The 26,283-nt window shown below is 41.6% G+C and overlaps 5 protein-coding genes across 9 annotated transcripts in view; 3 read left to right on the top strand and 2 right to left on the bottom strand.

Moving 5' to 3' along the window:
* The window catches only part of ripor2 (RHO family interacting cell polarization regulator 2), a 42,224-nt gene extending 28,498 nt beyond the window's left edge, over positions 1-13,726 (top strand). For all 4 annotated transcript variants that reach the window (XM_017041222.2, XM_017041224.2, XM_017041223.2 and 1 more), the window contains exons 7-22: positions 4,585-4,734; positions 5,382-5,445; positions 5,540-5,583; positions 5,830-5,955; positions 6,141-6,289; positions 6,887-7,016; positions 8,068-8,814; positions 8,984-9,168; positions 9,366-9,528; positions 9,626-9,758; positions 9,843-10,004; positions 10,134-10,301; positions 10,393-10,595; positions 10,747-10,830; positions 11,231-11,321; positions 11,714-13,726. In XM_017041222.2, coding sequence (XP_016896711.1) covers positions 4,585-4,734; positions 5,382-5,445; positions 5,540-5,583; positions 5,830-5,955; positions 6,141-6,289; positions 6,887-7,016; positions 8,068-8,814; positions 8,984-9,168; positions 9,366-9,528; positions 9,626-9,758; positions 9,843-10,004; positions 10,134-10,301; positions 10,393-10,595; positions 10,747-10,830; positions 11,231-11,321; positions 11,714-11,814 — 2,700 coding nt within the window. In that variant the 3' untranslated portion in view covers positions 11,815-13,726. The remainder of the gene's footprint in view (positions 1-4,584; positions 4,735-5,381; positions 5,446-5,539; positions 5,584-5,829; positions 5,956-6,140; positions 6,290-6,886; positions 7,017-8,067; positions 8,815-8,983; positions 9,169-9,365; positions 9,529-9,625; positions 9,759-9,842; positions 10,005-10,133; positions 10,302-10,392; positions 10,596-10,746; positions 10,831-11,230; positions 11,322-11,713) is intronic.
* A 251-nt stretch (positions 13,727-13,977) lies between these two features.
* gmnn (geminin DNA replication inhibitor) lies at positions 13,978-17,363 on the bottom strand. The gene is made up of 7 exons (XM_008331675.3): positions 17,224-17,363; positions 16,804-16,878; positions 15,647-15,748; positions 15,410-15,563; positions 15,231-15,313; positions 14,748-14,858; positions 13,978-14,530 (listed from the first exon to the last, which is right to left on the bottom strand). The coding sequence occupies exons 2-7, from the start codon at positions 16,861-16,863 to the stop codon at positions 14,363-14,365; spliced, it is 678 nt and encodes a 225-aa protein (XP_008329897.1). The 5' UTR covers positions 16,864-16,878; positions 17,224-17,363; the 3' UTR covers positions 13,978-14,362.
* A 177-nt stretch (positions 17,364-17,540) lies between these two features.
* On the top strand, positions 17,541-21,706 carry c18h6orf62 (chromosome 18 C6orf62 homolog). Its single transcript, XM_008331674.3, has 5 exons — positions 17,541-19,113; positions 19,222-19,398; positions 19,486-19,611; positions 20,113-20,247; positions 20,345-21,706. The coding sequence occupies exons 1-5, from the start codon at positions 18,985-18,987 to the stop codon at positions 20,468-20,470; spliced, it is 693 nt and encodes a 230-aa protein (XP_008329896.1). The 5' UTR covers positions 17,541-18,984; the 3' UTR covers positions 20,471-21,706.
* Positions 21,707-22,238: 532 nt separating this feature from the next.
* acot13 (acyl-CoA thioesterase 13) lies at positions 22,239-23,563 on the bottom strand. 2 transcript variants are annotated; one of them, XM_008331672.3, is made up of 3 exons: positions 23,436-23,563; positions 22,819-23,003; positions 22,239-22,476 (listed from the first exon to the last, which is right to left on the bottom strand). In XM_008331672.3, the coding sequence occupies exons 1-3, from the start codon at positions 23,445-23,447 to the stop codon at positions 22,317-22,319; spliced, it is 357 nt and encodes a 118-aa protein (XP_008329894.1). In that variant the 5' UTR covers positions 23,448-23,563; the 3' UTR covers positions 22,239-22,316. The 2 variants fall into 2 exon arrangements, with proteins under 2 accessions (XP_008329894.1, XP_008329893.1); XM_008331671.3 differs by lacking the exon at positions 23,436-23,563 and adding an exon at positions 23,126-23,301.
* On the top strand, positions 23,479-26,097 carry tdp2b (tyrosyl-DNA phosphodiesterase 2b). Its single transcript, XM_008331670.3, has 7 exons — positions 23,479-23,746; positions 23,879-24,003; positions 24,271-24,420; positions 24,563-24,654; positions 24,977-25,095; positions 25,178-25,348; positions 25,630-26,097. Exons 1-7 carry the CDS (start codon positions 23,600-23,602, stop codon positions 25,906-25,908), a joined length of 1,083 nt encoding a protein of 360 aa, XP_008329892.1. The 5' UTR covers positions 23,479-23,599; the 3' UTR covers positions 25,909-26,097.
* The last annotated feature ends 186 nt before the right edge of the window (positions 26,098-26,283 follow it).

Raw genomic sequence — 26,283 nt, 5'->3', positions numbered from 1 at the left:
ATTTTCTTCTGCTGCAAAGTTCAACTCAGGCTCCTGAGTCAAAAACTTTTTGTTCTGACTACAACCCCCAGGTATGGAAACCTTTGTACAGGTTTTTCTAGGTTGCCAGTTGGGGACTTTAATCCCCTTTTGAAACTGTGACTTTTCTTCCACTTCCTCTTTTGTGGTCTGGTAATGGCCTCCCTCGCTGTGCGTCAACTGAGGCTCGACAGCAGGCAATCAGAACACCCACACCAAAACAACAGCGCCACTCAACAGTCTCCATGGTTACCCCAACACTGAGCCTCTGAACTCCTCAGGGAAGACATCTATGGGGTGACGTTGTAAACTCGTTATATTCCCACACACTGTACATCCTGGCGCTCAATCAAAAGGTACCTTCAGTCCTGGACAGACGGCACAGGGACAGTCTTGGAGCTCTTTTGTGGTGTAAGTGTTTCTGAATGGTTGAAGGCAACATGTTTTCAAGATGAGCAAGAAGAGCAATTGGCAAATTATATAAAAATGAACAATCTATGGTAGTTTTATAATGTGACACAGTGCCCTGTACGACGCGTTTGTGGATTTGAACGCTGCTAGGTTTATGTAACCAGCAGCTAGTTCTACTTCCCAGTTTCGGGAAAACAAAGATGAAACTAGAAACATCCAGACAGTGAAAATAAAGGGACCAGATCTTTGGCTACAGTGGGCCTTAAAGAAACAGGACCAATGGCCGATGGTCCAGAGAACCTGTGGAACACAAATACACACCCACACACTGGGCTATTTTTATACATCAGCTGATTGTTGTCCAAGTAGATTAATTATAGTGTGTCCAGAACCTGTGTAGAAAAACACTGTCGTCAGGACACACACACACACACACACAGTGATAACTGCAGTGTTTACAGTACTTTGATAATTACCCGTTGGTCGAGGTTAATAATGCAGTAACACTTTGTAAAGTTTTCTTATTCATATGTAACTGTAGTCATTGTTTTCAACGCAGCCTGAATGGAAACTGCTCCAGTTATTTGACCAGTCACTTTTACTTACTGTAGACACTGTATAATACACAGCGTGGTCCAGCAGAGTGGGGGACAGTTTTGTGCCGTGATTCAGCTTTGAAGAGTGAGGACGGAGCCGTCATCGCCTTCGTATTTTTGCTGACAGAGTGATGAATACTTCAGAGACAGAAAGGGACAAAACATTACTGTCTCTGTGTCCACCGTCAGGAAATGAGCAACAATAAACTCTAATGCGGGGAGTACCTGACGTGCAGTACTTCTGGTGAGGTCGATGGTGACAAATGCAGTATTTGAGTGAGGGTCTGTCGTCACAGGTACAGCAGTAATTAAAGTCCTCACAGGTAATCAGTCTGCAGCTGTGAGAGCACAGACGGGCAGCTGGGACTTACTGTAAGTGTCCACGTGTTTGTTGTGCTCAGGCTCGGGCCTGTCTCTTTGTGTTGGACAGCTGCTGTGAGAAATGACTTAACAACCGTCCGTCAGCAGGTTCTTAGTGCAGCGTGTGTTTGTGTGTCTGTGTTTATGGGGCTCACATCTGCCTGCTCCTTTGTCTGTGCTTGTGTCCTTGGCTACCAGCTGATGCCCGAGACACAGTTGGCACACGGAGTACCCCAACCATACGAGGTCCTGGGTGGGATGATGTCTGCAGTGTGTGTATTTGATATGGTGTGTGTGTGTTTAGAATCAGTTGTGTATCATTATAGAGACAAGTGACAGTAGATGGAAAGTCATTTTCTGTGGGTGGGTGGGGGTGTTGGTGTGACAGCAGAGGGAGGAGACGGAATACATATGATTATATTTTATTAAGAGGCAATGTTTAGTTTTGTCCCTCGCTTAGGATGCTAATCTCACCACCATTACCATACACACACACACACTCAGACACACAAAATCCCTAAATGAGGTGCTTTTGTGTTTGAAGCTGTTTGATGTCGTTTGCCAGTTTTAATCTGCTCAACCCACCCCTCATCAGAATGTGTGTGTGTTTGCTTCATTGGGACATAACATTAAAACCATGACTTCAATATATCTATATATATATATAATATCTAAGTTTAATGAAGAGTTCAGTCAGGAGTTATATTTTCAGTATGTGTTGCAGTATTGTTGTACATACAGTAAATATACAGTACATACTTTAGTGGATGTTCACCGCTGTAGTACCCAGGGATGGAGTGTCACCCTTGATGAATGTGCACACATTTAATTCCCACCACACGCATAATTAATTTCCCAAATAAGATTCTCCCATAATAGCTCGTTAGATCCCTGGATCTTACCAGTTCCACGACCAAGTACCAATTAATAATTCATACAGAAACACAGTCAGAAAACATTTGCATTCAGTGGCTTAACATCTGCTAAATGTAAATAGAGAAGCTGGTTGAGAAGACAATATATCATCATTCCAAATTTTTTTTTTGTGCTTTGATGGCAAGAGTATGTGTATATATTGTGTTATAGTATGATTAGGTTTCTTTGTTCAGTGTTTGTCTTTGTTCCCTTTTTTTTCCCCCAAAAAACCCAAAACCGCCTGAGGCGATGGAATATGCTGATGGCCGTCCTCTGTAGTGGAGCTTGGCTGACCTTCAAAAGGACATTTCCTTGAAGGCAGCAAGAGGCCATTGTAATAGGGGACAAAATGGGCCTAATCATCTGATAATGATGTGATTACCAATCGTCTGAGAGGAATAATCTCCATTCATCAGCCTCGTTTATTACCGAGGTTTTCTCCAGATCAGCAGCTCAAACCGTTAAATACTGGACCTCTGGTGTATTTCCCAGGGTACATTTCAGGTTCTCTTGCACCGCTGCTTATCTGCCACATTACTTTGTCTTTTCTGTGTAGGTTCTTTATTCTGTGGCGTTATCTCAGTAGCCAGCTGTACACTGGTCAGAGGTTTGAGAAGAGTAGTTGAGGTTCGAGTGTGTTTTAGAGTTGGCCTCAGCTCAGCTGCTGCAGCCTGGCCACATACACCACATACCACAGACAGACAGGGCTGTGTCCCCTGTCAGGGTGGAGGGGCTTCAGGGGGCTTTTTCCTGGATCCACCTCTTTTCTTCTTTTTTCTGTCTCCAATGAGGCAGATGGCTGCACATGTCTGAGTCCGATATTTCTTTCTACTGAGAAGGAATCTGTTTACTTGTTGTTGCCTATTTCATACTCCTTGTTACATGAAATGCTGACTGCGACCACAGTGAAGAAAAATATGATATCTTCTTTTCTTGGCCAGGTAAAAAAAAAATCCCAGCTTACGTTCTCAAACCTGCTGACACTGTTTCAGGAACAAACAAACTCTCAGAGAAGCAATTAGCAGGACATTTTCTCCACTCTTCCCTAATGAGCTCCACAAAGAGCTTACAGCATTAATATTTCACAGCTCTTGTCAAGACACAGAGAAATATTTCCCTTAGATGGTTCTCAGCAGATGTGAGCAGGTTAACTGGGCCGTCACTTTCACCGTACGTGGAGTCAGGAAGTCCCGAACCTCTGGACTGCAATTTCTTGGAGGAAATGAGTCTGAGAGACTCAGCAGGGCATATGATCTTCAGATGGTGTTTGCATCTGTCTGGGAGGGTTAGATAATAATTTCATCCTATTTTTGGACAGGACTCATTCTCAATTGGTCTGGGGTTATAGACACACAGTAGTTCTCACAAACAACAGATTTATATCAACAATCTACAAAAGATGAATTGCAGGAAAAGTAATTCTGGCTCTGAGCTAAATGTTCTCAAGGGGGAAGTGGTGAGATAAAATGCTGAGAAATCAACAGAATTTTTAATAATATTGAACATACCGCCAGAAACTTTAAATGAAATTCATTTATTTGTGATATTGATCTGAAACTGTTTTTGAAGAAAACAGCCCAGTAGTCCAACTCACTGTCTTTCAAATCTCCGGGGCTGGTGCAGCTGTAGAAACAGACTATGTCTTTGAAATGTTTTGTAAAAACGTTTTAAGTGCTGTGGAATCCAATCAGTCTTTATGAACAGAAACAGCACTGCTGTGAAAACCGTGTCGTGTCCTAATGCTCCTCTGAGCGGAGACTCACAGTCAGGGAGCAGAATATTGAGTCATCTCTTCTCCCTGTGGGTTTGGATTAGATCAGACGGCTGCTGCAGACTGAAGTGGAGCAGACATCTTCAGAATGAGCTCTAAACCCTGGCTGTTGTTGTTGTTGTTGTTGTCGGCCCCCCCACGCTCTCTGGGAGTGTCCCACTGAGGTGGCAGACTGGAACGACACATGTTCCTGCCACTGAAGGCTGCACTGACACTGATACACACCAGCTGGGACCTTTCACTTCTGCACTTTCCATCTCAGCGTCATTTAGCACATAATGTCTGTGGTTGTCTGTGGCTGCATGTCACTGTGGTGTCTTCTGTCTCTTTGCCGTTTATATTATTTGAACTGACACTTGAAGGAACTGAATAATTTTCAATGAATCTCTTAAACTTTCTAAGCAGTTAAATCCTCTTAACTTCTTCATTGAAAACTGAAGAGAAAATAGTGCAGCTGTTTAAATACATGGTACCCCCACCCAACACCCCCCCTCTTCCTGTGTTATCATCCAGGTGGACGAGCTGTATGAGGCTTTCTGCATCCAGAGCCGTCTGAGGGACGGTGCCAGTCGAATGAAGCAGGCCTTCTCCTCCTCTCCCTCCACTAAAGGCACCAAGGAGAGCATCGCTGAGGTCAACCGCCGCTACAAGGAGTACACAGAGGTACCAGCTTGTTTCTGAAATACTATATACAGCAGTATCTACAGAGGGAGGAAGGAAAGGCTAAGGGAAATATAAATCATTAATCAAAACCATTATTCAAAACCATGTTGTCCTTGTCACTTGTATTCTTCTTATTGTCATCTAAATTTGTAGTTATTATTTATTTTTTTATCAATGTAATAATTTTGTCAAAATTTCAAAACATCCTTTTTTATATTATAATGGTCACTTGATTAAGAGGCTGTAAACATTGATTAAATTTGCTTTGGGGTGTATTCTACAATCTGGCCAGCTGGTGTCGCCTTTTTGCAATGACTTACTGTGTTATAGAAATAATCTGTTAGATAATAAAATAGATTTACACAAGTTATACTATACAGCGTTAACACTGTAGCACTGGTGAAACCTACAGTTGACCTAAAGACAGACTGTGACACAGGTCAGTGGTTACCATGACTACAGTGAGTCCCAGTATTAGGACACACACACGTCCTCAGCTTTACTGAGAGATTGGTGCACATGTCCCAAGTGTTAACTGTTGTTTACGTTTGTCAGAATCCGTGGATAAAACTTTGATTACTGTTGTTGTTGTTGTGCTGAGACAGAGGGCTGTTTGTGTGATCGTTTTATCTTTCCTTGTCTTTCAGAACATGAGCACATTTGAGAGTGAACTAGAAAATCTGCTCGGAGAGTTTCACATCAAAATGAAAGGTAAAACATATACATATATTATATATTCTATATATATACTTTGTTGTTTACAAATGTTTGAAAAAACTTTAATTGTTTCTCTGTTGTCTAACAGGGTTGGCTGGATTTGCTCGGCTGTGTCCTGGAGACCAGTATGAGGTAAATGTTTTTCCATATAACATGAAGATGTTAACAAGTTCACATCCAGGTGTGAAAATATTATTAGTATGAGGTAAATGTTTTTCCATATAAGATGAAGATGTTAACAAGTTCACATCCAAGTGTGAAAATTATTTTTTTCATTGTAAAGTCAATGGATACTCATTCAGCTATAGACTAGGTTTGTACTTGTGGGTATTTTTCTGTTTGAGCTGAACATTTGCCTTTTTTTTTTTTTTTTCTCAGATTTTCATGCGGTACGGCCGTCAGAGATGGAAGCTGAAGGGCAGGATTGAAGTGAACTCCAGACAGAGCTGGGATGGAGACGAGATGGTCTTCATGCCTCTCATCACAGACCTTATCAACATCAAGGTACTGAGGAAAACCAGCTGAATCTCATTTCACTTACAATTTGATTTTTAACTGACAAGTGAAGATTTTACTGAAGTTTATATGAGAAAAAATAAACCTAAATCGTCACCTGACTCGTGCTCAAGCAGCTGAGAGTCGGTTTTCCAAGCACTTGATGTTAAGAGAGTTGCTTTGTGGTTTGTCAGGTGACGGAGCTGAAGGGTCTGGCCACCCACATGTTGGTGGGCAGCGTGATCTGTGAGACCAAGGAGCTGTTCACTGCCATGCCTCAGGTGGTGGCTGTGGACGTCAATGACCTGGGGACCATTAAACTGAACCTGGAGGTCACCTGGTAGTAAGTGGACTTGAACCTTGTTCTTTTTTACACAATGACTTGAGTGAGTCTTGTTTCTAAGGCACAGTTCTAATGCACTTCATCGATCAATTACGTTTATGATTCTTAAACTATTCTGCGTTTACCTTTAAAATTACATGTCTGTTATACATTAGCCAAATGTGTTTACTTCTACACTGTCACTCAGTACTTTCAATGAATTCAGTTGGTTTGTAGCTTGTACCTTTCTGCTCTCTGGTGGAGAAGCATGGTATTGTATAAATCAACAGACGTCACATGCATCTGTACGTGTAATACAGCAGTGAAATGAGGGTCTAAATTGAATAAATAGAGAATGTAAGACATTTAAGATACAGTCTATTGGAATTACAGAGGTACATTGAATTAATATTTATGAATATATGCAATGAAGCCATATAAAATACACTGGTATTAAGGTATAAAGCAACATAATAACAGCTGCTGCAGTGAGCTTGTATACCCATAATTACATCCTGCCCTCAGACACCAGAACAAAGACATCACTTGGGCTTTGATAAATCACAGTGCAATCCCATTAAGTGCCCTGTTCCTTGTTCTTGCCCTCCCCCCACTCAGCCCCTTCGATGTTGAAGACCTGACCCTGTCGTCTGGAAACGTCAGCAAAGCCACGGTTCTTCAGAGACGCGTGTCCATCTACAGTCAGGGAACACCAGAGACCCCCACCTTCCAAGACACCTCCTTTTTTGTAAGTCTGCATGGAAATCATCTTTCCCTCCAATGGGATTAAATTAGTATGATTTCCTTTTTTACCTGTGGTTCAAACATTCTGCATACTCTACCCTGACAATAGCTCATGTTTAGACAAATCGTGTAATGGTTTTATTTTGGTTCTGTTTTATGTGTTTCATTTCCAAATATATGTTAAATATACACAAGCTCTGCTCCTGACTAACCCTGCTATCCCTCCTCCACTTCATTTGTGCATTTCCACATCAAACCCCCTTTTCCCCCCCCACACACACTCTCTTCCACACTTTACCCCCTAACACATGAATCCACCCCTCCTGTAACCCCACTCACCTGCCCTCACTCACACACCCAACACCTCGTCCCATTTGCCTGCTTACGTTGTGTAAAGAAGTGGCGACCATATCCCGTGGAGCGCCAGCGCCTCTCCTTCCTGCACATGCTCCGAGACACCCTGCTAGAGAAGCTAAGGCGCAGTCGCTCTTTTGGTGACTTGGCCTCGCTTCGGCCAAGGCCCAAATCCAGTCTGGAGGTTTATGTGAGTGTGTTGTGACCCCTGTGCCCGCTCTGAACCTGTGTGCCCACCCCCCTGAGTCACTGACGTGTGTGGGATGTGCTCCTCTACTGGTTTGACTTGTTGACATTCTGGGACTTGTCCTGTCTATTTTCTGTAGAATATCATGCCTGGCTGTTAGCATGTTGTATTTGCATGAAGCTGCTCCGTGCTCATGGTTTCTGTTTCACTGCTTTCACTGCTTTTGCTGTGGTTTTGCCCGTTTTGTACAGATTGACATAGCACAGGGAAATTGAATAGTGTGAATCTCTCTACCTGACTTAGCCTTCTTTGATCCGTTTCCCAGCAGATTATACAGGGATAGGAATTATAGGTTTACTTCAAAGGACTGTAAATTTCAGAAACACCGTGTTAAGATCTACCTGTTCTGTACTGAAGCTCTCGGGAAATATTTAAAAATAAACAGGAGTTCTATTTTTGAAATCAGTTTATCATCAGCATTCTAACCCCTCTGTCTGTCCATTTCTTCTTTCAGTCCACCTTACCAGATGATGTCTTTGAAAATGGTGGCTGTGGCGTGGCTGAATGTAAGCGTCTCTCCTTCACCTTCTCTGACACCTCCTGCTCCACGGCCAGTCCGGCCCCAAGCTCCCACTCCCGTGGTCATTCCAACCCCGAGATCACTGTCACTCCTCCAGAGACAGAACAATCGTCTGCACAAAGCCTTCCAACCAGAGAGGACTCCATCGCAGAGGAGCATTTAGAGGAGGAAGAGGAGGAGGAGGAGGAATATCAGGAGGATGGAGACACGTGCAGTCGAGGAAGCAGAATCACCAGTGGCAGCCTGGCCAGTGATGAAGTAGAGGCGACAGACTCTGAATGGGAGCGGACAGAGTCTCAGAGAAATTCCGGCTCCATCTGTGGTTCGGCTGCTCCGTCTTTGTGCTCTGACAGCCACCTGTCCACCGTGGCTCCAGAAGATGTTTTCCTGGACCACGCTGATGACCTGAAACCTGTGGAATTGGACACAGATGAGGCAGGCAGCCTCACCAGGCAGCTGGTGAGGAGGCTGACTTCTTCTGAAATTGTGCCCCCTAGCGCTAGCTCCACTGAGAGTGGAGGTAGTCTGAGCTGGGCGGGAGAGGGGAGCAGAGCTTTCCTGGAGAGCAGCCTGGAGGAGGCCATCCACAGCCTGCTGATGAGGCTGGAGTCACTGACCCATCGCTGCCGAGAGCTGCAGGACCTGGAGCAGGAAGTGATGCGTCTGGAGGACTTGTTGAAGGTAAGAGAGTTGTAGCTGACGAAACCTCTGAACTTCTCTGTTCAAGTTTTACTGAGATGAAAGTTCTTTCAAAATGACCTACCTAAGTAAAAGAATTATTAAACAACTCACCCTCATCATCATCACCCTCATCACCCTCATCATCATCATCCTCATCATCCTCCGACAGTGCCGACTCCCAGGCCACAGAAGCAGATCGTCCAGCCTTAGTCTGACAGTAGAGAGCGCTCTGGAGAGCTTTGACTTCCTTAACACATCTGATTTTGACGATGAGGACACTGGAGACGACAATGGCGTCCTCAGCCTCCCTCCACAGAGGTCGCCCATATTTGATGCAGATGGGGAAAGGATCGGGTAAGTTTTCATCAGTGTCAGCACACAACTGAAGCTAAGAGCTCATCAACAAAGACATGTATAATCAAAGCTATGACCTCAGAGCAGCACGAGTCCTAAGACTAAATAAGACAAATGAAGGACATTTGTGATCAAACCCCCTCTAGTTAATAAGAGTAGTTTACAGTGTGTTTTGATTGTTGACGTCTTCACCTCAGGGTTCAGCATCCAGAAGCCAGGGGACACCTGAGTGAAGCCTTGACAGAAGACACCGGGGTGGGCAACAGTGTGGCAGGAAGTCCCCTCCCTCTTACAACGGGTAATGAGAACCTGGACGTGGCCATCGTCATCCACCTGCAGTACTGCAATCACCTCATACAGGTGAGAAGAACCTCTGACATTTATTTAAAACCTCATTTCTTCTTTTTTTCTTTCTTTTTTTTTAACAAACCTACTGTTTTTTTACTCTCCTGTGCAGCTGCTGACCAGTGGTCCCAGTGTGTGGCAGCGCAGCAGTCTGCTCCTCAAACTGACCAGACAGACTCAGCTGTTAGAGGACTTGGCAGAAATCAGTGTGGACAGACTGGGAGCCATTACATCTGCAGCTGATGGTAGGTACCAGAAACCTGGTTTAGACTGATTATAACTCTGCTGTTCTAATTCCTCCTCCTCCTCCTCCTCCTCCTCCTCCTCAGTCCTACCAGGACTTGCCGAGCGTCCAGAGTTGATGACTCTGTGGTCAGAGTGCAACGGGTCTGCAGGACTTTTCCACACCACACTGGACCGAGTGATCAAACACATGAAGCAGTGTTACACGGGGGTGCTGCAGGAGAGACACCCCCACAGCACTGACTCAGGTTCATTCACTCCTCCTGTTTGTTAGTCACGAACTGTGGCCCAGTTCTCATTGTGTTGTTGTTGTTGTTCTACTCTGGAGTTATTATTGATCAAACTTGTTGTTTTGGGGTTTGTTTTTGCTCCTGCAGTGATTAGTATTGTAGTGGGTGAGATGGTGGACAGGAGCGACCTGGTGACATCACACACTCCTCCTGCCTACACACAGGACGTCCTGACCGTGTTTCAGTTCCATAGCTACATCCTGCAACATGCGGTCCAGAACATGGGGAGCCATCTGCTGGACCTGGCCAGAGAGGGTCAGCTAAAGTCTTTTTTATTTCTTTTGTTGCTCCTCTATGACCAGTGGTTTAGTTTTTAATTACTGATCTTGTGTTGATTCTCCCTCAGAGGTGTTCACGGAGACTCTGATCATTGGAGATTATTCTCAGTGTCTGGTGGAGATGGAGGCGGTGCCTGTGTCATCACTGTGGCCTAAAAACAGCACGCTCAGAGCTCTGGCCTCCCTGCTCACGGCCGACCATCCTCAGGTCAACAAGGCTGCAGCAGAATACCTCTGTTCAGGAGCGTCACACAGTCACTTCAGGACAAGAGTGAGTACTGTGACATGTAGACTGTACTGCTGTAGATACACACACTACACCTGAAATCTGTTAGTGTCTGTGATTCAGAGTTCACTCAAACACTGTCACTGACAGTTGTGTGTAATGTGTGATTGTGTGTGTGTGTGTGTGTGTGTTCCAGGCTGTAGAGTTCTACACTCAGGCCTTATCAGAGGCTGGAGGTCAGAGTCAGAGAGCAGCTTGTTCGGCTCTCAGCTGTCTCCAGGTCAGTGGATTCACTTTTACTGTTTGCGTCTCATTAAATGTACAGTATGAGATATGACGTCATCCTTTCCTCGTCTAATGACATACAGTGATGTATTAGTTGATGTGAACAGTTTAGTTGATGCTGATATTTGGTGGAACGTACACACAAAGACCTGAGTCACTCTTTTAGTTTAACTGCATCTACTGCCATCTAGTGGAATATTATTTAATTGTTCTGCATTTCACTGACTCGTTTTTTTATCTGCAGTGAATAAATAGTCGCTTTCAGACCATTGAAGTGTAATTGTATACTTTGCCCAGTACTGCACACCCAGTGATCCCAGTGACACACAGTGTTTGGGTATCACTGGTCGACTGTCGTCCAAACAGCCACTCAGATCTTTTACTTCTGTCTGCAGGCTGTGGAGAGCATCAAAGCTGTGGTGGCGCTCTGTGACTCAGCTGATGAGGAGCTCCGCCATGTCGCCATAGAAACCCTGCTCACATTTGGTGAGTTACACAATTTTGTTGTGTAAATTTCACCATCACTCACATCAATCTTGATCATCAGTGCTATTTAAAAAATAAGATGATAAACCAAGGCTAACTTACAATTTATGAATGATGAATTTAGCTAAAGGTTAGCCCCTGAATCTGTAGAGGTTAAAAGAAAGATTATTTGATGCACAATAACATGGCTGCCATTTGAATTAAATATCTAAACAGAACTTTGTACAAGTACTGGTCAGAAAACTCTTTTAAATTAATATAACTGAAGAACATTTCATTTATTTATTGTAAATAAAAATAATATATCAATATTAATATAAATATTTTCTATAATTATTCATACTTGCAAAGCGTAAGATATATTCGTTGACACATTCTCGTACATGTTAAAGGTGATGAGGGACGACTGGCCTACGAGCAGCTGCACACAGTCTCCAGGGAGATGATGCGTCTGGGCACACGCAGAGGAAACGCTGTGACCACGGCCTTCTGAACAATCTGCTCTGAAATCAGAGATAACAGACACACGTCTGAGGCTGACCTCTGAGGACAATGGTGTCGCACCGTAAACCTCACCAGGCTGATGGTCACTTTACTCTGATCTTATCGGAACAGACCTGAGGACTTCTACTCACCCGCTCTCCCCTCCCACAGTCACCCTGCCTCCTGAGCCACTCACACTGGTAACTCTCACGTTTTACTGTCACAGGACACAAAACCACTGAAAGTGCACTGTACTGGGAAATGGAAGACAGACCACACACCACTGCTCACATCACCTCTCTCGCCCTTCCACTATTGGATGAACGTTTTAGCTGTTACAGATTCAACTGTGTAATACTTTAACAATGCCTTTTTTTGTTGTCACATGTTAAAGTTGGTGAAATGTTTCAAGGGTGATTCCGGAAAACCTGGCACTGTTTTAATGTATGTAAATAAGGCCTGCTAGACACACACACTGTTAGGTGCATGGTTGGCTTTCAAAATGTGTGTGTGGGTTTTTTTATTATTATTATTTTACTTGGTACGTTCTATTTTATGTTCAGGGATTATGGATGAAATGTGTTTTGTAGAATCACGGTCCAATCACAGAGTGGCTTCAGAGAGGAGTGAGGCAAATGTGGTGGAAAAGCACTTTGCTGTTTCTGAACGGCTCCAGAGTGAAAGGAACGTCTGCTCAGAAACTTTAACCTCAGCTCTGGTTTCTCATTCTTGCAGTTGAATAAGTGCAATTTTTCTGTACATATCTATCATGAACGTTGGGCTCTGACCATGGAGGTCAAGCAGGCAAGTTCCACATTTCTCTTTTGTAAATGAATATTTCCAGGTGTGGAGCCAGCAGAGGGCGATACATTCAGTTTTTAGCAGCATCCATCTGACAATGGAGGAGAAGGAGGATTCTGTAGGGGCAGCATGGGATCTAGCTGAGCTCACATGTGCTGCGTCTGGTACGTCTGTCTGGGTATTTTCTTTCTGACTGTAAATGTGAGCACAGTGACCTGAGGAAGGTACTAAACCACTTCTCTCATTCTAACTGTACTACTGAGTCCAGTGAGATGATAAAACTCGCAGTTTTTATCACCACTTATTTATTATTTACTCCTTGTAATTCTAATATGCTTTATTGTTCCAGTGCCGGTGACTTTGTTTTGTAAATATTTGATTTTTGATGCTATGTTTCGAAGATTTCCACTTGTGACCATGCGACTGATTTAATGCTTAACTTAAAGGGGAGTTTATTTTGGAGATAATGTTAAATACTATTATTTTGGAGAAGATTAAGATTTGCATATAGTCTTATAGTGTTACAGTGTTTTGTTTTTCTTATACAAGGCCCCAAGCTTCAGTAACTATATATACTTTTATGAGATTACCTGCAACCAAAGGAAGATAGCTCGTAATTCATCTGGGACAATGTTTTTAAAATAAAACTAAGATAAAAAAAAAAACAAAGCACAAGGTTAACCCACACTCCAGCATTAGGCCATAACCGCTAAGTCCAAAGCCATATAAATCAAACTTCAATAAATCATTTCTATAAATTCTATATTTTAATACCTGTAGGTATGAAGTTGCTACTGAAGCCTAATCTTTTTTCTAAACAGCCTTTTCCAAAATAAAGTTCATGTGTTAAACATCCTATACAGTATATTAATCTGGTATCAGACTCACCTGCTCAGCATATTTTTTATTCTTTCAGACTTGCAGTTGACCAGTGTTACTTTTTACTTCTAAACACTGCAGAGTACAAGCTGAATTAATTGTTGATTTTTGATTATTACTACTGGGCAGTTCTCCCTATACTGAGCTTAGTCATGTCTGGTCAGTGGCTTCAGTACTACTGCTCTTTGTGGTTAGCATTTCCTCTGCTCAAGCTGCAATAAATTTTATTTTTGCACAAGTTATCCTGTATTTCTTCAGTGGGTTTTATTGTGTACCGAGTACCCACAGAATTCAGTCAGTTAGCTCACTTGTCAAACAGTGCCCTCTAATGGTTTGGTAACAAAGGTATAAACATTTATAAACAACACCGTAAATAACCATGTTTGCTTCTAAAGTTACTCTATTTGCCAATCATTCAAATTAGACTGAAATCAACCTGAAGGTTGCCAACTTCAAGTCAACAGTAAGAAAAGCCAACAAAATTAAAGTCAACATTTTATTTAAAAAAAAAGGTGTTCATTGTACAGATACCTTTATGTACATAGGCATGTTGCAACATGACATTTTTTACAGTGTAAACAAAAAAACAAAAAAAATGCAGTCTTCCAATGTCTAAATGTCTCCCATATACCTCTGCTTTTTTTTTTTTTTTAGATGATACTGTACTGATTAACACTCAAAAGAGACCAAAACCTTAAAACCATGGTAAAACAGCTCCTGACAGTCCAGCACTTCATACAATACAATTTAAGAGCAGCATTTTAACAAAATTACCCTTAAAAAAAAAATAAAAAAGGCTAAATGTTAAATTAATGGTCAGCTGTTGCTGCCAGAGAACAGTTGACCTGAAGTCAGTGTCCAATGATGTCATGGTGTTATTAATCCTGATCCTCAGAGTTTTCGTCCTCTTCATCCTCCGTCTGACTGTCACAATATTCTTCCTCACTCTGGTCTCCGACGTCGTCATCCTCTTCATCACTCTCTTCCTCATCCAGAGCAATGTCTTTCATTTCCTCTAGGTTGTCTGGGCACTTTCCCGTCAGCCTCTGCAGGAAATAAAATTAGGTAAAAACAGGTTTAGCTTTGGAATATTAGCCTTTTCAGATTTATTGCAATAAACGATGTGGTTGTCTAGGAGAAATATAACATCTCACTTTATTTTTTATTCAGTTTTTTTATGGACTAAGCATTGAAATTTCACTTAATGTCCTGGGTTCACACAGATATCATGGACGGTGTCTGCAGCCGTGTGTATGAACCAACCTCAATCATATCAGCCATGTACTGTACGTGTTGTGCCAGCTCCTGTAGCTCCTCATTCTCACTCTTCAGCTTTGATATCTGTTCATCTTTGGCCTCAATATCTCTGTGCAACTGGTTACAGGAAAGAAAAAAAAAAAAGTCATTAATAAACAAAGACGCAGACGTGTGATAAATAAGTACTTTCACAATTTACTAACTTCTTTGAAATACAGTACAAAGGGGAGAGAAAAAAAACAAAAACAAAAGACAGCTTTAACACCCATATCACCAGTGAAGAAAGTAAGGGTGTACAGTGACAGTATTATTCAACAGTACTGACGGCTGTAGTGTGATTTCTTTCACTGATCTCATGTCTGAGGTGCAGAATTACTTCAAAACTTCAGCTCCAGATGGATTTGGGCCAATTAGGGATGACCCCAAGGGAGCGTGGGAACAGCTCCACTCAGGAGCTAAACATTAGCCTCCTCATAGTGATTAACTCACCTTCTCATTCTCCTGTAGAACATTGTACAAGGCTTTCCTCCTCTCCTCAGCCACCTCTTTCCAGTAGGTGGGAGGTGGTGTTTCTGGAACAGCAGAAGTTTACAGTTTGTCAAATCAGGCAGGTTCACACTATAGACAGCATATACATTTTTATTTTAATTGTTGATCATAACGCCTACCTTTGACCATGAGTTCATAGGCCTCAGTGGACATGCCATCTGTCTCAGACTGAGTTTCTTCTGTTTGTGTGGCTTTCACTTCCACCTTCACTCTCTTTGGACCTCGAATTTGTTCTGCGCTCCACTGTTTCCGCTTTGGAATGACTTTTCCTGACTACAACACAAGAGCTTATGGTTATGAAAGGCTCTAATTTCCCCCCACTCCGATATAAGATCAGCTGACCATCCATTACGTACCTGAACGGATCTTCCCAAATCTGTGTTGACAGTTGAGGCCTGGAGGACCTGTAGAGTCTGCCGAGGAACTGCCATTGCTTTTTGAGACGGTCCAAAAAAACTCTGAGAGGAAAAAAAATGGTTGGTCAGTAATTAAATTCAACCAAATTAATGGCAGAATTCCAAACACACAGCAGATGACAGTTAAGGGAAAACAAAACAAAACAAAACAAAAAAAAAAACACAAAACAACAAGGCTATTCCCATGAGAACCTACCATCACCCATGTTCTCACTTCAGAGCCTCCATTCACCAAGGCTTAGCGTTATTTTGTTACTTAGTTACACTGTCACTATGGGTTTTAAGGAGAGGTATGACAACACCGCTGCCATGTGAGACAGGGTACAGGTGTGGGAACAAGACCAGGACATTAAAACAATCCCGTGGGAAAGTTTCTCCTCAGTAAACACAGGCAGTTAATGTTTGTTCACTTCACAACACTTGTGACCGATACCATTTTAGGTCTCATTTTCAGATCAATAATTTTAGACAATGTGTGATATTTTATCAGTCCCGATTGTTTATTATTCCATATTTACCAAAAAGAAAAAGCATTGTCTAATACAGTTTTAGGAAGTCAGCTCAGATTATTTTGTGCATTTAATGCTTTACGCATGTACAAATACACAAAAGAAGAGAAGGGGCTGAAAAAAAATGTGTCATTAGTTATTTCTTTACATCATACAATGTCAAACTGACAAAATAATACAAATCAATATTAAAAACTATTGAAACCACAAACTAGCTAGATTTTAGAAAAAGAGCATCAGCCATGGATTAAATCTGACAACTTGCAGCACATTTCCCAACTTGGTGGCTAAACCACAGGTGATGCTGATTATTAGGAGTTCAACATGATTTTAAGGAGTCCAATATAGTAAATAAATCAAACAATAACGGCGTGAAATCATGTGACTTCATTTGCATGGTTTTTATACAGTAAGCTTTTTATCTTTAGACTTCTGTTGGCTTTGAGAAAATAATTAAGTAAATCATTTAGATTAGACTGACTGCTGATTAAGTGTAAACAGACCATTGATAAGAGACCATTCGTACACACAATAGTGACTGGCGAGATACTGTGATTTTGTTTTTTTAAAACATTTATCTTAACTTACCTTTATGTTTTCATTAGACTTCTGATGGCTGGACTTGGACAGTTTCCCATTAACACTCATTTTCTTCAAGGACACCTAAAAATGGTCGATAATTATTCAGATGATGTCAGTATGTTGGAGTAAACGTTCAATATTATTACCAATAAAATATAAAACAGCAAGTATGTGCTACAAGCAGTGTTACACGTGTAGCAACTGTTTAAATCCGTCTCGTGTGTGGTAGGTTGAATATAAACAGAAAACGACCACGTTAGTAAGTTACATTTTTGCCGTGTCACACGACTAACGCAAGCAACCATTCAAAACAATCCACGTTAACGGAAACGCTAGCTAAGCTGCCAGAAGTCAATATTCGAAATAACACCCATTAACATTAACAACTTATATACTAGAAGAAAAAGAACCGTTTAATGTACTTACGGCGAATAAAGCCAGACTCCGTTGAACGGCTATTTCTCTCTCTTCTCCTGATGGTCTCCCGCCACGAGCTTAAATACGCCCATACGGTCACGTGATATTCGCGCCCCTCCAGGAGATTGGTGATAAAAAAAAATAACCTATAGTTTTTATTGTTATCATTATTTTGGAAGCATTGTTTCATATACATTACAAACATATAAATGCTACAAGCTGAAGATACACAACCGTGCTTAGTTTCCAAGAAAAAAAATCCATTGTATATTTATTTTGTTACCCCCGCCCCCTCTGTAATCACATGTCATCTTACGTCACAGTAGGCTAGCTGACTGAGGCAGCCATTTTGGGGAGGCTGTGGGCCGAAGAGCTCGTGTGTGCTTCAGTTAGCTGACCGAAAAAAACACAAATAACGAACGGGACAAAGCTTGGCAGTCACGCTCTAAAATATGGGTCCACCGGGAGACAGACGACGCCATTTGTTGACCGAAAGAACGGAGGACTTTAGCATGATTGTCGATTTATCTTGACATGGCATGCAGAAGCAGCGGGGCGAGTCGAGGGCTGTGACGACGAAAGAAAAGACAAGAAAGAAAACAAGCGAAAACCACTAAACTTCGGGCGAAGGGAGGGTTTAGTTTGTCTATCTGGCGTTTGTTACGTTATTCAGCGTGGTGGATAAAGTTCGCTGCTGTTTCATTTCTTGGCTGCATTTAGTCGATGAACTTGTAAGCGAATGATACGTAGCTAAAATGCCGAGCGATCGCGAAACCACTTAAAAACAGCAAACGCTGCAGGTCTGCTGACGATTCGAGCACTGGCAGCCACATTGGCCAAACCAGTAGGATGTAAACACATGGAAAGATGACTGAACGCTAGTCCGTGGTCACATGTAGGCCTAAATCGAGCCAGTCATTCAGAGGATAAAATGTAGCTAAATCGTTGGATCACTACTAGTTAGTGTTGGAAGTGTGAAAGCCTAAGGTTAGCCTGCTAGCTAGACTAGCTAGTGTGCTAAAAATACGCCCACATCATGATCAGCAGCAGTGACAGCAGCGCAGGCCGTGGGCCTCACGAGTGGCACTAAAAGTGGAGGAAATGTCGAGTCACTTTCGCAGTTGTCTTCGATGTTACCCGTTGCCAACGTCTGCTGGCATCTGTATTTACCTACCATGTTCGTCTTTGTCCCCGATCCGCATATAACCAACACGTAGTCCAGTCTCTGCAGAAAAAAACACAACGACAGCCATGAATGAGAGACTCTGAAATGACCCATACTATCGAATAGTCTGTTCACTCGTGTCTGTACTCAAATTCACTATCAAAAACCTGTGTGTACTTCCGACATGGGCTTTTTAATCTAACAGCTATCTATTGATTTTGATGCATTTTCAGTCGAGGGGTTTAAGTCAAATTTAAGTTGCTGTTTTTGCTTAAACAAACTTGTTGATGGCAGGCTGAACAAAAGTTTCTATGGCGTAAAATCACGTCTTAAAACAGATTTCTGATCAATATTTAGGAGATGTAGTTAAAGCGGCTTGGCCATTCCCCTCCTAATCACTGCCCTTAAAAATGACTTAGTTTTCTTTCTGATTTCTTGACCTTTTCAGTTGGTAGGTAGTGGGTATTTCACAGATCAAACCTAGAGTTGTTTGTTGGGTTGTTTCTGCTAAGGGTAGCTTTACTCCATCCTTTGTCCACGTTTGAAAAGTAGTGTAGCTACAATATTCTGCACTCAGAGTAGAACATTGCCATCAAAATCTAACTATGGGAGACCCAACTTCACGAAGGAATCAAACCAGAAATCGCCTACGAGCTCAACTTCGGAAGAAAAGGGAATCTTTGGCTGATCAGTTTGACTTCAAGATTTATATAGCCTTCGTTTTCAAGGAAAAGGTTTGTCAGGACAGAAACATACAGTGGTTGTAGTATTTTATTGTTGGATCAGTACATTTGATATATGTGAACTAAAATTGGAATTGGCCTTTGCATGTATCACTACAGAAGAAAAAGTCAGCACTCTTTGAAGTAGATGAAGTGGTGCCAGTGATGACCAACAACTATGAAGAAAACATCCTACGAGGTGTGCGGGACTCCAGCTACTCTCTTGAGAGTTCGATCGAACTCCTGCAAAAGGACGTTGTGCAACTGCACGCCCCCCGATATCAGTCGATGAGAAGGGTGAGACTGAGCGCCCTGAAAAGGACCTACTTCAGAGTAGAAGTTAAAAATACTTTCATGTTGATGCATTGTCTTCCTGTCTCACAGGATGTGATTGGCTGCACGCAGGCGATGGATTTTATTCTTTGGCCACGTAATGATATTGAGAAGATTGTCTGTCTGCTGTTCTCCAGATGGAAGGGGGCTGAAGAAGAACCCTTTAGGCCTGTTCAGGTGAGAAAACTCGTGTTGACCACTGTGCACTAAAAAGAGCTCCTTGTGGTTGCTAAAGAATAATCCATATATATTTACTAGTTGTTAGTTGGAAACACTTCCACAGTCAGCCATTAACTTTATAAAGTGACCTTCAGACCTGAGAGCTGACATCATCACTTGCTTTATTAACTACACCAAATTGCTGTATATATTATTGGGTTTTTATTGATATTGAAAGATGTTTTCTTGTATTTTTCATGTGTATAATCACACAACACAATCTTTAGAAACAGTTTTGTAACAATTGTAAAAAGTTGTTCTTAGACCAGTTTAAGTTATCTATGTGTGACTGATTTGAAAGGACTAGAAGCTCCATAGGATTACACTAGGACTTAGACTGATTTTTTTTTACATTTAATTTTAATTTACTTTTATTTAATTAAAAAAAATCTGTAAATCAAAGTAATAAATCCACCTTGAGTTTGGATTGAATTTGTTGTATCCATCATTTATTTGCAGGCCAAGTTTGAATTTCATCATGGAGATTACGAGAAGCAGTGCCTGCATGCGTTGGGTCGTAAAGACAAGGCTGGAATGGTCATGAACAACCCAACTCAGTCTGTATTTCTCTTTATGGATAGACAGCACTTACAGGTGAGTCACACAACTGTGTTGTGTTATTGAGGAACGGAGACCCTGGGCTTTTCAAACACCACCCACCACCAATGTTCTCTGTCTACATCTCCTACAGGCGCCTAAAACCAAGGCCACAGTTTTCAAGTTGTGCAGCCTCTGCCTGTACTTGCCCCAGGACCAGCTGACCTGCTGGGGTGTGGGAGACATCGAGGATCACCTCCGCCCATACATGCCTGATTAGGGCTTCCTGCTCCACCCGCTACACAGGGAAAAGCCCTTCCTCTTCAACCTGCCTAAGCCTTCAGAAGCAAATTGATGTACTCATCTCCATCTTTTTTTCCCCTTTAGAGATTTGAACTTGTGCTTGGATCTTTCCGTTTCCCCACCCTTTTTTTTTTGGTTACCTACCTATTTCCCCCTCCCTCGGGCCTGTGGCTCATTGAATTCCCCAACCTTATTTTTCCCCTCTCCTCACACTCCCATTACCCCCTCCCCTTTCTCTGCCACCATTTTTGTTGGTTGCTCTTTTTTTCTCCCTGTTCATTCCCTCCTCCACACTCATCCATTTTTGTTTATTTGAACCTGCACGAACATTGATTTTGAGTGGTTGGTTGTTCTCTTGGAGCCACACTGTCAACAGCACCGGTCATTGAAGGAACTCTTTAAGTTGCATCAGAACAGGAACAAACAATACCCAGGTCTTCATGGTGGTTCTCAAATGGACGTGTTTTATATCCTTGTTGTCGCAGGAAAGGATTGTTAAAGCTTGTTTGTGAGGTTACTGAGGAGGGGTTTAGAACAACTTTACAGTCTTTTGACCAAGGACAGGTGTGAATAGGTGTTAATACGCCTGTATACGCAAAGATAATAAGATGAACAATACTTGTCAAATCATATGGTGTAGGATTTGCTTCTTATTAACTGCCTTAGGTTTTATTTTTTCTGGACTTAAAAAAGAGATGTTTTGGTGTCATTTGCTTTCTTCTGAAAAACGCTAGGCAGACCTTCGCTAAAATCTCAAGTGACTTGAAAGGCAGTTTACACAAGACATGTTTTGGTTAGATATTGAGGTCATGATCACCTTTCACATTACACATGCACTATTCAAGCTACTGAAATCAGACATTTTACTTTTGTTTTATTGGGGATGTGGGTTGGTGAGAAACTTGATGTGTTGTAAGAATTACTGTTTAGCACCCTAACAAAAGTAGCCTAAAGCTAACCGATTTTACTTTAATTTGACCTAGTAACTAAGATAATATGCTGCCATGCTCACTAAATAATAATTGGGTGTTAACAGGCTTGCTTGTCAAAGAATAAGTACATAGTACATTTTTTCCTTTTTTGCTCATTGTTGATTCAGTGTGTTCATTTGGACGATTATAATGTGTGTAACTTCTGGGTTTCTTTCTGTTGATGATTCTCAAATCAATACTGCTGAGCATATCCCAATACAGTGCAAATTCTGAAAGCAAAACTCTGTGTGTTGTTTTTTCTGTGGACTATGTGACGTCAGACAACATTTTACTCTCAAAAGGAAGGAAAAATTGAAAACAGTCGCAGCATGCGGCATCAGATGCTGAAAATGTTTGCAACTGGCTTTAAAAGCTGCAGGAGAACAGAGTTATTCTTAATTGGCTTCGTCTCAACCTGGTCCAGACGACCGGCCAAGGTGGAAAGGTAAGAAACTTGGATTTTTATTTCCGACTTTGAGTTTTCAGTGTATTCATTTAGCTACATAGCTTAGACTTCAAATATTTTATTTTATTTTGCTAAAAATAATTTAAAAAGGTTGACCAACATTACCTTGTTATTTAGTTTAAGTTATTATACATACATTCCTGAGACTGATGCTGTATGGTACAATATGTTATGATTGACTTTCTGTCTGGTGCTTTTGCCAGATGTCAGTGCCTGGACGCAGCATGAGTACAATAAAATGTTTCTTTAGTTATATGTAAAGCAGTTGTTAACGAAACAAATAATTATATAACCAACAGCACTGACAATTTCCATTAACTGTGACTTTTTATTCCTAAATAAATAGACAAGTAAGTAAGTATCTTTAGGCACAGGGTGGGGCTCCTTTAGCTGCTACCGAGGTGCTTGGTGTGTCTTCCTTGTGCAATGAGCTTCCCAGTGGCCTTGTTGGTAAGATCTACAGTGGCAAAGGCCAGCGTCCGTCCCTGTTTCAAGACTTGCGCTGTAATGATAACATCTTCTCCTAGCTTGGCAGCATTTATATATCTGAAAGATACGGAGATGTTTGATCAAAACCAGCAATTCTATAACCACAAATATTCACATGGTTCCCTGAGTTTTCAAAAAAACCTGAAAGACGACCATTATTTATTTCACACATTAAGTGTTATTTATCATCATTTCAACTTGCTGTGTACTTCCCTTCAACCTATAACTATCACCCTGCTACATATCTGCCAGATACATTAAGTCATAATATACCATATTTTTATCACTTTAATGCCTTAAAAAACTTTAAACATTTTATTGTACGGGGAAATCCCTGAAACACATATCCCATTCAAGGTTATCTAAACAGAATGTGTTGAACAAAGTTAGTGAACTCACGTTATGTTCATATCCACACTGACCCCAGGTGCTCCCCTCTCACTGTACATGACGGCCATGGTGGAGATGACATCGACCAGAGTGGCTGTCATCCCGCCGTGTAGTGTCCCCATACGGTTAGTGTGCTCTTCCTCCACCCGCAGCTCACACACCACCTTCCCTGGTGTGGCGGACAACACTTCTACCTGAGAAAAGAATATATGCATCAGCAGTTTTAATTTGAAAGCACAGAGTGTGTTAACGTGTAGTCACAAAAACTCTTACAATAAACACGGACACAATAATTATAATCTAGTATTCCGTTTACCTTACTGAGGACCCTGTCGTAGCCTGGACTATTTACCATTGTTCTCATTATCTGTTTGACTGTATTCAGAGTAATTGAAACCATATTTAACATTAAATAGCGCCTCCAATGTCAAACGTCTGTTTACACCACACACCGGAAACAAGTACGTTTAGTAAATTGTCCGCGCAAAAAAAATGTTCCCATGGAAATCCGTGTCTGAACACAGCACATTTATATCAACAGTATATTCATTTATACACGTTCTGCCACACTATAAAAAACAAAAAACAAAACACCACCACAATAAATACAACCACAAAAAACTCACAATTCGCTGCATTTAAAGTTGCACGTGTGTAAACGTAGAAGTTGCGTCCACCCGGAAGGATTTATAGGTAACATCACCAAGAGTAAACATGCAAAACATTTAATTTTTTATTTTTTTAATCTTAAACCTTTGTAACTAGTGTGTTAATATTTCCTGAATATAACATGGCATCCTCATCAGAGCCTGACAAGCTGTCAGTATCAGATGTGGCAGAGAAGAGAACTCGTCTGTGTGACGAGTTTGCAGATGTCGCGGGGACTGATATCGCAGTGGCTCAGTGTTACCTGGCTGAAAATGATTGGGACATGGAGGTACGGTAGATTTTTATTTGACATCTTAAAGAGTTAAGGAGTTGATTATACCAATAAAGGGGCGTAAACAATTCCATATTTGCTTTACAGTGACTAATCGAATTGATCTTTGGCACTTTTCTCGTCATTCAGAGAGCGCTCAACTCTTTCTTTGAGGCAGACATGGAGAGGGTGTTTGAAGTTGAAGACGTTTCGCAGGAGGACAAGAGTCCTCAGACCAAGAAGAAAAAAGAGGATAAGAAGCCTACAACAGACTGGTGAGTCTGTACTTTTCGAACTGAAGCATTCCAGACCCATGTGAGCCAGAAGAGCAAAGATATTAGTCATTTAGGCAATTCCACTCTGTCTGAACTTTACACTCTGACCACCATCTTGTGCTTACACCCAGCTTACCACACTGTTCCTGTGAGAGTTGTTCACGCCTACATTTCTAATTTCTGTCCTGTACACTGACTTCTTTACTGAAACGCTGATGTCAAATATATACAGTGTGTTTACAATGACATTCCTTGCACATTTCCTAGCATTGATTTGACAGAGGACAGTCCATCGTCTTCATGCACAACTGCTGTGGAAGATGACAATAAACTCTCAGTGATTTCCTGGAACGTGGATGGACTTGACACTGTGAACCTCGCAGAGCGTGCCAGAGGCTTGTGCTCCTACCTAGTCTTGTGAGCTCATATATTTTAATTTACTCTTTACTCTAGGTTTACATCTGTTGACAAAAAGAGTCATACTCTCTCAAATAAATGTTACTGGATCAAGTTAGTCTCCAGAGGGCAGTACTTACAAATTATCCCTTTCTTTTTGCAGATACACTCCAGATGTTGTTCTCCTGCAGGAGCTCATTACACCCTATGTCGAGTATTTAAAGAAACGGGCCGTCAGCTACCACATAATTGAAGGTACAGTTTTAAAATTAATATCTGCTGTGGAAGGGATGAGTTGGATTTAAAGAGTTAAAAAAAGCATGTCCTAAAATGATAGAAATTATATTTTAGTTAAAACTTTATTCACAATTTACGTACTTGGTGTGAAACCTCGGCCTAATTATTTGGAAACAATAGTGATTTTCCCTGCACGAGTTATGATATTTAACAGTCCTGTCTCTTACATAGCCATATGCTGCCACCTAGTGGAATAGTATTTAATCGTTCTGTCTGTGTGTATTTGTGTGTTAATCAAGGTATCCTTAAGTACTCTGATGTCTTTCCTACTATTGACCAGGTGGTGAGGAGGGTTACTTCACTGGGATGATGCTGAAGAGGTCAAGGGTCAAGCTGGTGGACAGTGAGATTGTTACTTACCCTACAACACGAATGATGAGAAATCTGCTTGTAGCTCAGGTTTGTGCATCGTCAGCGATCATTTAACCTGCTTCTTTTTATTTGAAAGATTAATATTTGTTCCCCGAAAAAAAAAAAAAAGGTGACTTTTAAAGGCCAGAAGTTGTGTCTTATGACATCACACCTGGAGAGCTGTAAAGGCCACGCAGAGGAACGGATGAAGCAGCTGCATGTGGTGATGGACAGGATGAAGGAGGCGCCTGATGACCTCACTGTCCTGTTTGGAGGAGACACAAACCTAAGGGATGCTGAGGTTGGTCTGATTGTTGAACCTTATATATCTCTATTGCATTACTGTCTCTGATTTAAGATTGAGGACAAATGATAATGTAATGATTGTAATTTTTTTCCTAGTGTTTTCATTCGAAAGTAACATTATTTTTGCAATACAATTGAAATATTGAAATATTTATTTAAATATTTAACTTATTTGGATTTCCTGATACTGGGGTCCTTAAACCAGGGGTGCCCGGTAAGTTAATTGCATAAGCTAATTGGTTACCCTGGATGACGACTGAATGGGCTCTGTGTCAGGTGGCGAAGGTGGGTCTGCCCTCCGGTGTCTGTGACATTTGGGAACGACTGGGCAAACAGGAGCACTGCCGTTACACGTGGGACACCAAGGCCAACAGCAACAAGGCGGTTCACTATGTCAGTCGCTGCCGCTTCGACCGGGTTTATTTACGCCCGGCCACAAAGGATGGTGTCCCTCACTTGGCCCCTGACCACATGGCCCTGGTGGGTCTGGACAAGCTGGACTGTGGACGCTACACCAGCGATCACTGGGGAATTTATTGTAGCTTCTCTGCATGATGAACCTTAAACAGGCATGTAATATTCACAATTAAAGCGCTGTTTTAAAATGTTTTTTAGACAGTTTGAGACAGAAAGACAGAAACTTCAGATTTTCTCTTCTATCTTACCCACTGATGACAAGCTGTAGCAGAATTAAATGGATTTTACTGGATGTAAGTAAATAAATGAATGATGTGATGATTAATACATGTTGTACATGTCATTTTTATGTGATGTTTTTGCATTTTTTGTTTGTCACTGAGCCACTGCAATGTCAGTCCCCACTCTTTCTGCAAACTTGTCACAGAGACGAGTTCTCTTCTCTGCCACATCTGATACTGACAGGTTGTCAGACTCTGCAGATGATGCCATGTTATATTCAGGAAATATTAA

The sequence above is a fragment of the Cynoglossus semilaevis genome, chromosome 18, assembly GCF_000523025.1.
Source record: "Cynoglossus semilaevis isolate Cse_v1.0 chromosome 18, Cse_v1.0, whole genome shotgun sequence".
NCBI classification, from domain to species: Eukaryota; Metazoa; Chordata; class Actinopteri; order Pleuronectiformes; family Cynoglossidae; genus Cynoglossus; species Cynoglossus semilaevis.
The sequence above is the reverse complement of the archived record's forward strand: the minus strand, read 5'-3'. Positions and strand labels throughout refer to the sequence as shown.